Source organism: Tenrec ecaudatus, chromosome 3 (assembly GCF_050624435.1).
Source record: "Tenrec ecaudatus isolate mTenEca1 chromosome 3, mTenEca1.hap1, whole genome shotgun sequence".
In the NCBI taxonomy this organism is placed as follows: domain Eukaryota; kingdom Metazoa; phylum Chordata; class Mammalia; order Afrosoricida; family Tenrecidae; genus Tenrec; species Tenrec ecaudatus.
The window spans coordinates 147,022,569-147,034,237 of record NC_134532.1 but is presented as its reverse complement, the minus strand read 5'-3'; the positions used below and the strand labels follow the sequence as shown (position 1 = coordinate 147,034,237).

The 11,669-nt window shown below is 41.8% G+C and overlaps 1 protein-coding gene across 1 annotated transcript; it reads left to right on the top strand.

Annotated features, from left to right (window-relative positions):
* The first annotated feature begins 1,516 nt into the window (after window positions 1-1,516).
* On the top strand, window positions 1,517-11,460 carry CCNG2 (cyclin G2). The gene is made up of 8 exons (XM_075544158.1): window positions 1,517-1,872; window positions 2,850-2,987; window positions 3,963-4,100; window positions 5,245-5,495; window positions 5,650-5,728; window positions 5,818-5,916; window positions 8,185-8,390; window positions 10,128-11,460. The coding sequence occupies exons 2-8, from the start codon at window positions 2,850-2,852 to the stop codon at window positions 10,237-10,239; spliced, it is 1,023 nt and encodes a 340-aa protein (XP_075400273.1). The 5' UTR covers window positions 1,517-1,872; the 3' UTR covers window positions 10,240-11,460.
* Window positions 11,461-11,669: the final 209 nt, after the last annotated feature.

Sequence of the window (11,669 nt, the reverse complement as noted above, 5' to 3'; positions counted from 1 at the left end):
GTAGATGCCTGGTCTGGATCTAGTCCTAGCTACTGTACAATGGGATCGCTTTCTAAAATCCCGTGGCTGCTCTGGAAGGAGAGAATGTGCTTCCCAAACAGCAAACAATTCATAGAAAACATAAAGAAGATCAGAAGGGAAAAAAAGCAGAGGACTGATTCCCAGGGATGACTATTTAGATTTAAACTCATGGTGCCTTTATTCAATGTTTTTCAAGCATATAGGGCAGCAGAAAGAGGAGGAGGAAGAAAATTAGGAATCGTACCATAAAGTTTGGGGTGGTGGTACTGTGTCTTCTTCTACATCCCCCCAAATAGATTCCCTGTGAAAATTTTCCCGGAAGGCACCTGGTTACTTTGGGTTTTGCCCCGCCTCAGGAAAGGTGTCGCCTCTTAATTGCAGTGATAATTATAATGGACAATAAATGTTAATTTATGGGTGACCAACCACCCAAAGCCTCCAGGAGTCTTCATTAAAACAACACAATTACAACCTCAGGAGATACGCTATTATAATTATCAGATTTTTTTATGTGCCCTCACTAATGTGCCCAAGTAATTTTTTTTAAGTTCCTACTTTGGATTTTTTTTAACTATTGTGGGAAATTTTAAGGTTCACAATGCAATGAATACTATAGTGAACCCTCCTGTTCTAACTACCCAACGTCAACGATTCTCAACTTTTGCTAATGTTGTTTCATGTATACTCCAGGTCTTTCGCCCCTTTGGTCGAAGAAAATTTTACGAAATACTCAAATTTAAAAGCATATTTTTGGTAAATATCTCAGTATAAACTCCCCACTCCACACACCTAATTTAATGACTACTGGTTATCTATCACAAAGGAACCCACAGAACAAATAACGTTGAAACAGACATCTCGCCATGGTGCAAGGATTGTCACAGGTTAGCTGGATGTGTGGCTCCATAGCTTTGAGAACCTAGCCGACCACTCCCCTGGGTCCGGGCTAGGTGCTGCTGTAGAAGCAAATCCTCCTGAGGCCGGTAATGGAATTCCGACAGCTGCCCACCCAGACATGCGCAATCTAGACCCCGGAGTTGCTAAGGCCACAAGGAAGCTGGAAGCACCGGGTACAATGCAAGCCAATCAAAGACCTCAAAGACTAATCAGTTGGCCAATCCAGATTCGAGAGAGAATCAGACCCTTAGCCATCGGCTCGCTCCGCCCGCATCCAATCAGAGAGCCGGCTACTTTGGGCGGACTTTTCAAACCAGCGCAAACAAAACAAATCGGAGACCTTTAAAAGGTGCGATGCGTCCCCGAAACTGTCTCCTTCCGCTTCTCACCACCAGCCCCCCGTTTCCCTCCCGCTTCGGATCAATCGTGGACTAAATCGAGCGCTCAGATCTCATCTTCCGCCCAGGAGCCGCGAGGGGACTAGCCTCAGGAGCGCCGTGGAGGCTACAAAGCTGGCTAGACTCGCTGGTCTAAGCGAGGGACTACTTTTCAAAGTTCCTGCAAGCGGAGGATTTCTCCGAAGGGAGTCACGTGCCCCGCCCCCTCGGGGGCGTCGAAAACTCAAAACAAAAACAAGGGCTTTGCAGCGGCGTCCGCGGTGGCTGCCGGAGCGGTGGCGGACCTGCCGAGGAGCCGCTGGTCTTGAAGGGCCGGCGCGGCGCCCCGGCGGCAAGGCGCGCGCGGGGGCAGCGAGATGGAGGCCGGGCTGTAAGGCCGAGGCGGCGGTGGCTGCGACGACGACGACGGGCACGGGGGGAAGGGTCGGATGCGGGGGCCGGGGCACCGCTGAGGCGGCGAGGCCCGGACCTCGGAGGCAGGTCCGCGACGTCCGCGCCGCGCCCAGTTCCCTCCGGGCCGCAACGCCGTGGGCCGGCGAGGCGCGTCTCCGGCACGGTGAGTGGGCCCGCCCGGGATCGCCGGGTGTCTTTGTTCGCGGTGGCACTGGCGGGGGTGGGGAGGGGAGGATGGACGGTGCCCGGTGCTGCCTGCCCCTCGCCCCCAGGAGCGTCCCCGGTCCTGCCCTCCGGGGCGCCGGCCCGCGGCTAGACGAGGATGGGGGGCATGAATGGGTCAGGAGACGGAAGGCAGCTCGCTGCGACGGCGTCCCTTGCCCTATTTGGTCACAGGGATTTATTTGCCAGCGGTGGCGCTTCTTGCGTTGGCTGCCCCGGGGCTCCCTCAAAACTGCAGAATTGGGGCGTCCCTGGTTGGTAGGTGGGCTGGTGTTGAGTGGGCACGGGCCGGGCTGCACTTCGGTCCCGGACCCTGGCCTGCAGGCCGCGCCACCCTGCCGCACGGTGGGGCCGGGGTCCCTGCTCCTGGGCACGCAGGGAGCGAGCACCTTCGCGCGGATGGGGAAGGTTTCGGGGCCTGAGTTCTGCGGGGGGGGGGGGGGGGGGCTCCTGAGGCTGGGGCTACGTGTGGGGCGGGGCCCAAGTGTCTCCTCCCTCCGGTTCTTTGTTCGGCTGCCAGACTTTCTCTTCCCTGCCCCCTATCGTGCAGCGTCCCCACCGGCAGAACCCGCCGCACTGGCTGCCCAGGTGCAGCCTGTCCGCCTGCCGGCCTCGGGGAGAAGCCCCAGCCGGGTGGCTTCGGGTGGCCGGGCCGGGACAGTTTCCTGTAGCCTGACTTGGTGCCCTCGGCGGCGGACGTGACCACTGCCCCTCCCCCTGCCACACCTCTCCACCCCAGGGGGAGGTTTGCGCTGGGCTATTGGCCTACGTGACAGGTCGCTCCATCCGCTCCTCGGGGTGTGCCAAAACTGCTGGAGAGGTATTGGCATCAACTCCACTGCCCATTTAAACTCTTGCCCTCTACCTCCACCCGTTACCCAGGGCATACTCTTACTGTGTGTGGTTTCCTTGATGCAGATGAAGGATTTGGGGACAGAGGACTTGCCAGGTCGTGAAGGGGTCCAGCTTTTGGGATTGCTGAACCTTTACTTGGAACAGGAACAGAGATTCCAACCAAGAGAAAAAGGGCTGAACTTGATAGAAGCTACCCCGGAGGTAAGTTCCCAGGCAAGAGTTGTCCCAGCAGTGGTTGGGGCTTGGAGAGGACAACTCCCCCTTTCCCAGTTTAATAAAATTCAAAGCCACAGTGTGCTTTAAGACTAAAAATAGTCTCCTAAGCGACCCTATCTGTAAGACAGAGTAGATCTGACCCTGAGAATTTCTAACATTAACTCTTTACAAGAGGAAGCCCCTCCTCCCCTTCCCCAGGGCTCTGGTGACCTTGCAGTTAGCAGCCAAAGCTTAACTATCAGGGGTCCTCGAAATAGTAAGAAAAGCCTTAATACAGGCCCTGATTTTTTCCCCCTTTTTCTTTTACTTTTGGTTTCTTAGCTAGAATGAGGTGAGGCTAACTGGGAACTGTTTCTTTTAACTCTAGAGATGTGTCTTCTAATGTGTCACCCCAGAACCACCGCTTCTGAGAGGGAGTTTCCTGGGAATAAAGCTGAACATTTGTAGAAATACCCTCCGGCCATGAACTATGGTTTATTTTTAGTCGGATCTTAAATCATTAAAGATATGGAAAAAAACCACCACAACAAGGAACCCATTATTTCCATTCTAAGGGAAATGAATTATACCCGATGCTTTACCCTGCAAGTGCAGCAGCAGCTCATATTGGGTTTCTAGAGCTTTGGAATGGTGGATGTCTCTAAAAAGTAATGACTGACATAAAGCTTGAGGAAATGTGGAGCTTTGGTAAAATGATAGCACTACCCCCCCCCTCCTAGTTTCTGGAAAATGGAGGGGTAAGAGGTGGGGAGCGCTTTATACAAATCGGTCGAGACATTAACTGTCCTTAGGCTGACATATACCTGCTCTTGTGAGGATGGTGCAAGACTGGGCAACATTGAGTCTGTTCTACCTGGGGTTACTCTGAGTTGCAAGCTGCTCATTGGCACCTCCGGACAACCACCTCAGTTTCTCATTGGAAGAAAAATCATAAACTTTGGTCCTTGGTCTTTCTTGCAGAATGATAACACGTTGTGTCCAAGATTGAGAAATGCCAAAGTAGAAGATTTAAGGAGTTTAACCAACTTTTTTGGATCTTGCACTGAAACGTTTGTCCTGGCTGTCAATATTTTGGACAGATTTTTGGCTCTTATGAAGGTATTTAATCACGTTCGTAAATTCTAATTTGTTTTTTGTGCCCTGTGCCTAGCATGATGCCTAGCAGACAAGGCTTCAATTTGCCGAGTGAATGTAACATACAAGACTGAAACTGTGATGTGTACTGCTGGATAAAGAAACTCTAAGACAAGTGTATTGTGACTCAAGTTACAGTCGCTGTACCTTTCATTTTCTTTTTGAAGCTATGTGGAAATGAAAGCTAAGGTGTTTTAGGTATTCTTTGTATATGGAGATAAACCTTAAGGTGTGTTTTTTCTTCATTGGAAAGCATGCTTTTAACTCTGAAGCATGGTATATGGAAGTGGCAGTGTGCTACTGCCTGTTGTCTACCTAATGAAGTCTCCAAAAGGTGCTACCATCCTAGTAACTAAGCAGCAACTGTTAAAAGGTAGTTGCGACCTCTGCCAATAGGATTGCATTCAGCTGTTGGGTCTGTTTTCTGGGCACTGAAAACAAAAGGGCAGCCATCTGTCTGAGGCAGCCTTTACATATGTTCCACTTTGCATAACTGGGAGGGTAGTTCTCAGGCACATTTGTATTGAACCATGCAATGATTCTTAAAGATTTGCTGAGTACAAAGAAAAATAGAAAGTATTTTTCTAGCCAAAGAAGTGGTATATTTTCTTGATGTTAAAAGGCTTAATTAATTTAGGGGGATGTTGTATCATTACAGATTTCATAATTGGAAACACAAAATATAACTGTTGAGACCAAGCATTTGAATCTGCATCAGAATTTCTTTTGTTTCTTACCAGACTTTAAAATTTTTAACGAAACAAATAAATAACTGGTGATGATTGCATAGACCTTAATATGATTAAATTGTGTGATAAGTGAAGTATCTGTCAATAAAATGGGGGAATTTTTTTAAATTAACAAAATAGAAATAGGAAAAAAATTTTGTAGTAGAATAATTCAAATGCTCAACATAACATTACCATCTCTTGGTGTTTAAGATCTGAAATGTAAAGATGCTAAGTAGAACTATAGTTTAAGAAAAATAATTTTGTGGCAAGCAGTCTGATTATATTTTTAAAGAAAGATACACCATAAAATTTTAAAGGGTTTCCTTTATTAAATCAGAGTGACAATTGTTAAAAGAAGCAATCTGTTTGTTTTTCAGGTGAAACCTAAACATTTGTCTTGTATTGGAGTATGTTGTTTTTTACTGGCTGCTAGAATAGTTGAAGAAGAATGCAATATTCCATCCACTCATGATGTAATCCGGATCAGCCAATGTAAATGTACTGCCTCTGACCTAAAAAGGATGGAAAAAATAATTTCAGAAAAATTGCACTATGAGTTGGAAGCTACTACTGCCTTAAACTTTTTGCACTTATACCACACCATTGTACTTTGTCATACTTCAGAAAGGTCAGTGCAATTAAAAATAAGGTTTTGATCTTTGAGCATGGTTGTATATTAAATTCTTGTTTATATTTTCTCTAAGCTTTCAAATTTGGCTTTTAATATAAAGTCCTTAAAACCTTTGATTGGTTGATAAGTTTTTGTTCTTTGCATTGTATAGAAAAGAAATACTGAACCTTGATAAGCTAGAAGCTCAGCTGAAAGCTTGCAACTGCCGACTTGTGTTTTCAAAAGCAAAAGTAAGTCAATTTCTTGCTGATAGAGCTCACACAGTACTTGTGTTAAAATTAAGAAAACACTTAGATTTCTCTATTTGTCCTTTTTCTAGCCATCTGTATTAGCTTTGTGCCTTCTCAATTTGGAAGTACAAACACTGAAATCCATTGAATTATTGGAAATTCTTCTACTTGTTAAAAAACATTCCAAGGTAAATATCCTCAGTTCTTCCTTGTTTAAGAAGTCTTCCTTTTTAATGCTGCCTACTTTTTTTTAAGATGGTGACTTAAAAAGATTAAATCATACGAGGGCTACAAAAATTTCATGGAATAACTTTATTCACATTTAATTACATTTTTTCACAAATTTAAAAGCTTCCAGCATCCTTTATTTGTACTCCGTGCATCTTGAGTGTTGAAGCTTTGACCCACACATACTAAACTGAGAGGGAAATTAGTTACTTTGCCCATCTTCTTACAGCATGCAGATGTCCCTTCTGTAGTGTTCTTGTCAGATGGGAATAACATCACATTTGTGTACATTGTTCTAAAATGTATTTTAAAAGCTAGACTTAATAAAATACATGATTGGAATAGGATGACATCCCATTACATTCATAAGATTGAATTAGTATCCCATTGTTAACATTACCAAACTAACATCAGCATTGTGTCTTTTTAAATCCTATAGGCAGGCCAGCACAATGTATTTCAGGAATTATAAATAGATTTAAAATAAAGACACTGCCCTTTTCTTAATCTAATAGACTAGTTGGCGAGAAGTGGATCTTAACTTGAAGTGTTGTATTCTGTCATTTATTATTGTTTCTCAATGCTAGATCATTAGTAAATCTAAAGTAGTGTTTCCCAAGTGGGTGACACACCCCTGGGGGGCACTGGAATGACTCAGAGGGTGCTAAAAAAGCAGATACATAGACTTTATTCTGGATTTTGGGCTATGGTACAAAAACGTTTTATAATTGTAGGGAGGGAGGGATAGGATGGGGGCGGAATAATTTTTACTTCTGTAAAAAGGGCAGTAGATCATATAAGTCTGGAAACCTATGAGAGTATTTTGTTAGAAAACTGGAGTAGATCAGGAGAGAAGATAACATGGCTTGGGTGTCCAAAAGAATCTTTGTGAAAGTTTGAGCAGGACATGCTCATAGACAGGAAAGTAGGTGAATTAGAAGGCTTAGGGAACCAATTTTGGGTTGACTTCTAGATCCGATGCCTAGGAGATAGTCACAAGTAGGTCCAGTTCTCAAATAGTTTTGGAAGACGTACATGAAAATGAGTTGAGTTAAAAATGATCAAGATTTGGATTTACTGATGGAGAAAATATGGACGTAATTGACAGGAAATTTGGAAGAAGATAATTTCTAATGAAGGATAATTTTGAGGTGTCCATGTACCTTTTTGGTAGGTAGGTATATAGCAGTTATTTGGCAGGAATAAAAAGTCAAGATAAGGTGCAGTTGGAAATTGAGATTTGGAATTTCTCCAGAAGATGTGATGGTTGAAACCTAAGAAACTTGTGCAAAGTCCCTTGTTTGGGGTCAGTTGAAGCTGTGGGGTCTCATTGTTATCTTTCCCCGGATTAGGAGTCAAGCGAAGGAAGGTATATCTAGACAAGTAATGGAAAGCAGAAATGTGGACCACTGAGGTTTTCAAGAAGAATGAAAATACACACACTGAAGCATTTTGTAATACAGATAACTTACAGCTTTTAAGTGTTTATTGGTTTCCATGTAAACTTAGTATAGTGTTATCTGAATTCCTTGAAATAAAGCATGGCGCTCACCAGTTGGGGAAGAACTATGTCCTTGGTAGCAAATGCCTTTTCAAATATCTCATCTTAACTTCTCCATTCGAATATATCCAGTGTCATAATAAAAATGTGTGTTATTGTAACTCAAATATGTCTTATTCTGGCAATCTCTAGGTAGTGTTTAATTCTTTCATGTTGTGACTATCAGAGAGTAGACTAGACAGTTGCTTTATTAAGAGACCTAACACGTTTTTAGGTAAGCGTCACTTCTAAAAGAAACAAAGCGTTCTATGTTTTGAGTCATTGTAACCTTTTCATATCTATAATTCTCCTTTTGGACACATACCTGGGAGCTCTAAAGAATACTGATGCCAAGATTGCTCTCCATATCAATTAAATCAGTGGAAGGTAGGAGCCCTGTTGGCCCACTGATTACGCCCTCAACTATTGACTGAAGGGTTGGTGGTTTGAACCTAGCAGTGGCTCTGGGAGAAAGCGAGTAGCCTGCGCACACAGAGCGACAGTCTAGAAATCCTGTGGAGCAGTTCGGCTCTGCCCCAGCGATCCTCTATAGGTCATAAATAGTTTGTACACCCATCTGGGAATGGGAGCCTGGCACAAGATCTTTAACTGGTTCCTCAGGGATTCCAAGATGGAATCCAAGGTGTGGATTTCTCCGCCATAATCTCTCTAAATCTTTCTTCCTCAGGTTAATGACACCGAGTTCTTTTACTGGAGGGAGTTAGTTTCTAAATGCCTCGCTGAATATTCTTCTCCGGAATGCTGCAAACCAGATCACAAGAAGCTGGTTTGGATCGTTTCACGGCGCACAGCTCAGAACCTCCACAACAGCTACTATAGTGTTCCCGAGTTGCCAACAATACCAGAGGGGGCTTGTTTTGATGAAAGTGAGAGGTAAGTAGCTTCCTTGACCAATTAATTTTCCTTAGACTACATGTCACTAATTCATTTAAAAAAAAAATTTTTTTTTAACAATTTATTAGGGGCTCATACAACTCTTATCACAGTCCATACATATACATACATCAATTGTATAAAGCACATCTGTGCATTCTTTGCCCTAATCATTTTTTTTCTTTTTTCTTTTTTTACATTTTATTAGGGACTCATACAACTCTTATCACAATCCATACATATACATACATCAATTGTATAAAGCACATCCATACATTCCCTGCCCCAACACTAAGTCGTTATTTTAAGCATAACCATACAATATTATTATAAAATAAGGCATTAGGGATAGAGTCTACTTGAATACCATCACTTCTTCAGATGAGAAAATGAACTGTAGCGTTAGTAAATAGCTAATGATTTGAGAAGCTTTATCTGTTTTCTTTATAATCATTTTATTGGGGGCTCTTACAGTTCTTATCACAATCCATATATATATATATCTCCATTATGTCAAGCTCATTTGTACATATGTTGCCATCATTTTCAAAGCATTTTCTTTCTACTTGAACCCTTGATATCAGCTCATTTCTCCCTTCCCCAAACCTCCCTCATGAACCCTTGATAATTTATAAATTAGTAATTCCCCTCTCCACCACCCCTACCCCCCGCCACATCTTACACTGACTTCTGTCTCCCTTCACCCACTTTTCTGTTGTCCATCCCCCTAGGAAGGGTTTATATGTACATCATTGTGATTGATTCCCCTTTCTACCCTTGTCTTCCCCTTACCGTCCTGGTATCTCTATTCTCATTATTGGTCCTGAGGGGTTCATCTGTCCTGGATTCCCTGTGTTGCAAGCTCTTATCTGTTCATGCTCTGGTCTAGTCAGATTTTTAAGGTAGAATTGGGAAAATGATAGTGGGGGGAGGAAGCATTAAAGAACTAGAGGAAAGTTGTATGTTTCATTGGTGCCATATTGTACTCTGACTGGCTCATCTCTATTTTTCAATGTAAGATTTTTCGTCTCCCCCCGCCCCCATCTCCCTGTTGTTTGAAATAGTTTATTATAAAAACCTAAAACATTTTGGGCTTTGAAATGTTAGTATGAATTCCTAATGTGGTTCTGTGAAAAGAGACTACAGAGTAGTTAGCTGGACAATAAAAGAACCCCTGCCCCTGTAATGGGGCAGACTTCTTTAGGTGTTCCTACAACTTTTCAGATGGTTTTGCCCCTTTCCTAACTTGTTGGTTTCTAGATTTGGTATCTGAAAGTGTCAATGCAAGAGAAACATTTCTATCATTTAAATAAACTGATAAGAGATATGTTGTCCTTAGTTTGCATTTTTGGATTTAAGATACTTAGAATCCAATAATAAAGCGCTGGCAGAATTACCGTATATGCTTGAGTATAAGCCAAGTTTTTCAGCACATTTTTAATGCAGTTTTTGTGGTAAAATTAGGTGACTTGGTAGATATTCAGGTTAGCTTATACTTGAGTATATATGGTATTAATTGATGAAATAGTGGTAGTTTGGTAAATGTTAATTTGTTTGAACTGCCTTTTAAACATCTTTATTTTCTGATGAGATTACAATGGACTCTTTTTTTTCTTTATACATTTTCTCTGTGTAAAACTTAAATTTTGGAGGAAAGAATCTTAAGAATCTTGCCTGTGAAATGTATTAAGTGCATGCTCTTTGATGGGCTCTTCTGTGTCTCCCTTTTCCCCTCAGTGAGGACTCTGGTGAAGATATGAGTTGGGGAGAAGAGTGTCCCAGCAGGGGTCAAGAACGCACCTTCTTCTTCAACTTCAAAGTGGCACAGGCACTGTGCTTTCCGTCTTAGATATCGAATTGTTCTGTGTCAGAATTTACAGGTTTCAAAGCAATAAATGGGGAGTAGGTAGCTTTCTGGTCCACCCCCCATCTAGATAGGAATGGAATTACCTACCTTCTGTTTATTATCACTCAGATCAGACCTGGCCTATTTTCATACTTAATCTTAAACCATCAAATGGATTAGTGCCTCTTAAATGATTGAAATTACTGAAGACGTTGGCACTTTACTTTCCTTGTCGATCTTTAGCTACTTAGGGGAGGAGGGAAAGGGCAGTTTCTTTCAATTTACTACTTTTTAAGAAGATTTTTAAGGATGAATAATGTAGGTTATCTTAAACTTTTTAAATAAAATCTTCAGGTGTCTTTATGTAAACAGATTGGAAGTGTGCAAATAACTTCCTTAGCAGGGACAATGAATAACCCTTGAATGGTTTATCTCAGATCTTCCTCAACTCCATTCTCAACAGAGAAAACACTTTCAAATGTCCAATACCCTTTTGTTGTTTTTCTAAGTGATCAATGTGTACTGCTGCAGACCCTCTAAATTTAGGAATTGGAATCTATATTTCTGTGAATTTTAGTATGAAATGTCATTGATGTTTCTGCTAAAGCAGAAATATTTGACAGGCTAGGGCTCTTAGTTGCATTCTTAATGTCTAAGTATTGTCAGACTCTGTAGTATTATTTTAATGTGTTAATCAAAGAATCTAGAATCTGCTAGTTTTGCATGCACCTGTACAAAAGCAGTGCAGGAAGTTGAACAGAATTAGGTAACTGTGGACTTGATAAATGTTGATCTAGTAGAACATTTAATTTTCTTATATTAAAAATGTCTGCATGGTTGCATTTTTACTTCCTTTATTATTTACATTTCAGAAATAATGGTATTAGTGTATGGGTACCAAAAGTGAATATGAAGAACAAAAAAAGTGTAGTATTATAGTTTTAAGCATATCTGTGTGGATGGTTCATTCATAAGAATGGGGCATATGAACTCTGTGCACATTAGATTTTGTACAGAGAATTTTTTAACTTTATAAAATGTATATGACAATGTAAATCTTAAAAAATGTACATAAAATACTGTATTTTTTTACCGTGTGTGTTAGTCTAGTTGTTGCATGTAAATATAACTTATTGTGTATTCTGTATTATAAATAAAACATTGATGACTTTTTTATTGGTAAGTCATCATACATAGGGATGTTTTTTTGAAGTGGATTTTTGAAGTGATAAAATTACAAATAAAAATATTATAAATTATACTACTTGTTTGCAATTACATCTTAATTTTTTAACCTTTCTGTGGAAAGGCTTCAATTGAGGCTGAGGTTGGAAGTAGTGTCTCCAGGGAAATGTCTCTAACTGGCCTGATGGAAAGTCAATCTGTCATTTGGGAATTAACCTCTCTGGGTTGGCTCATGCTAAGCAATCCCA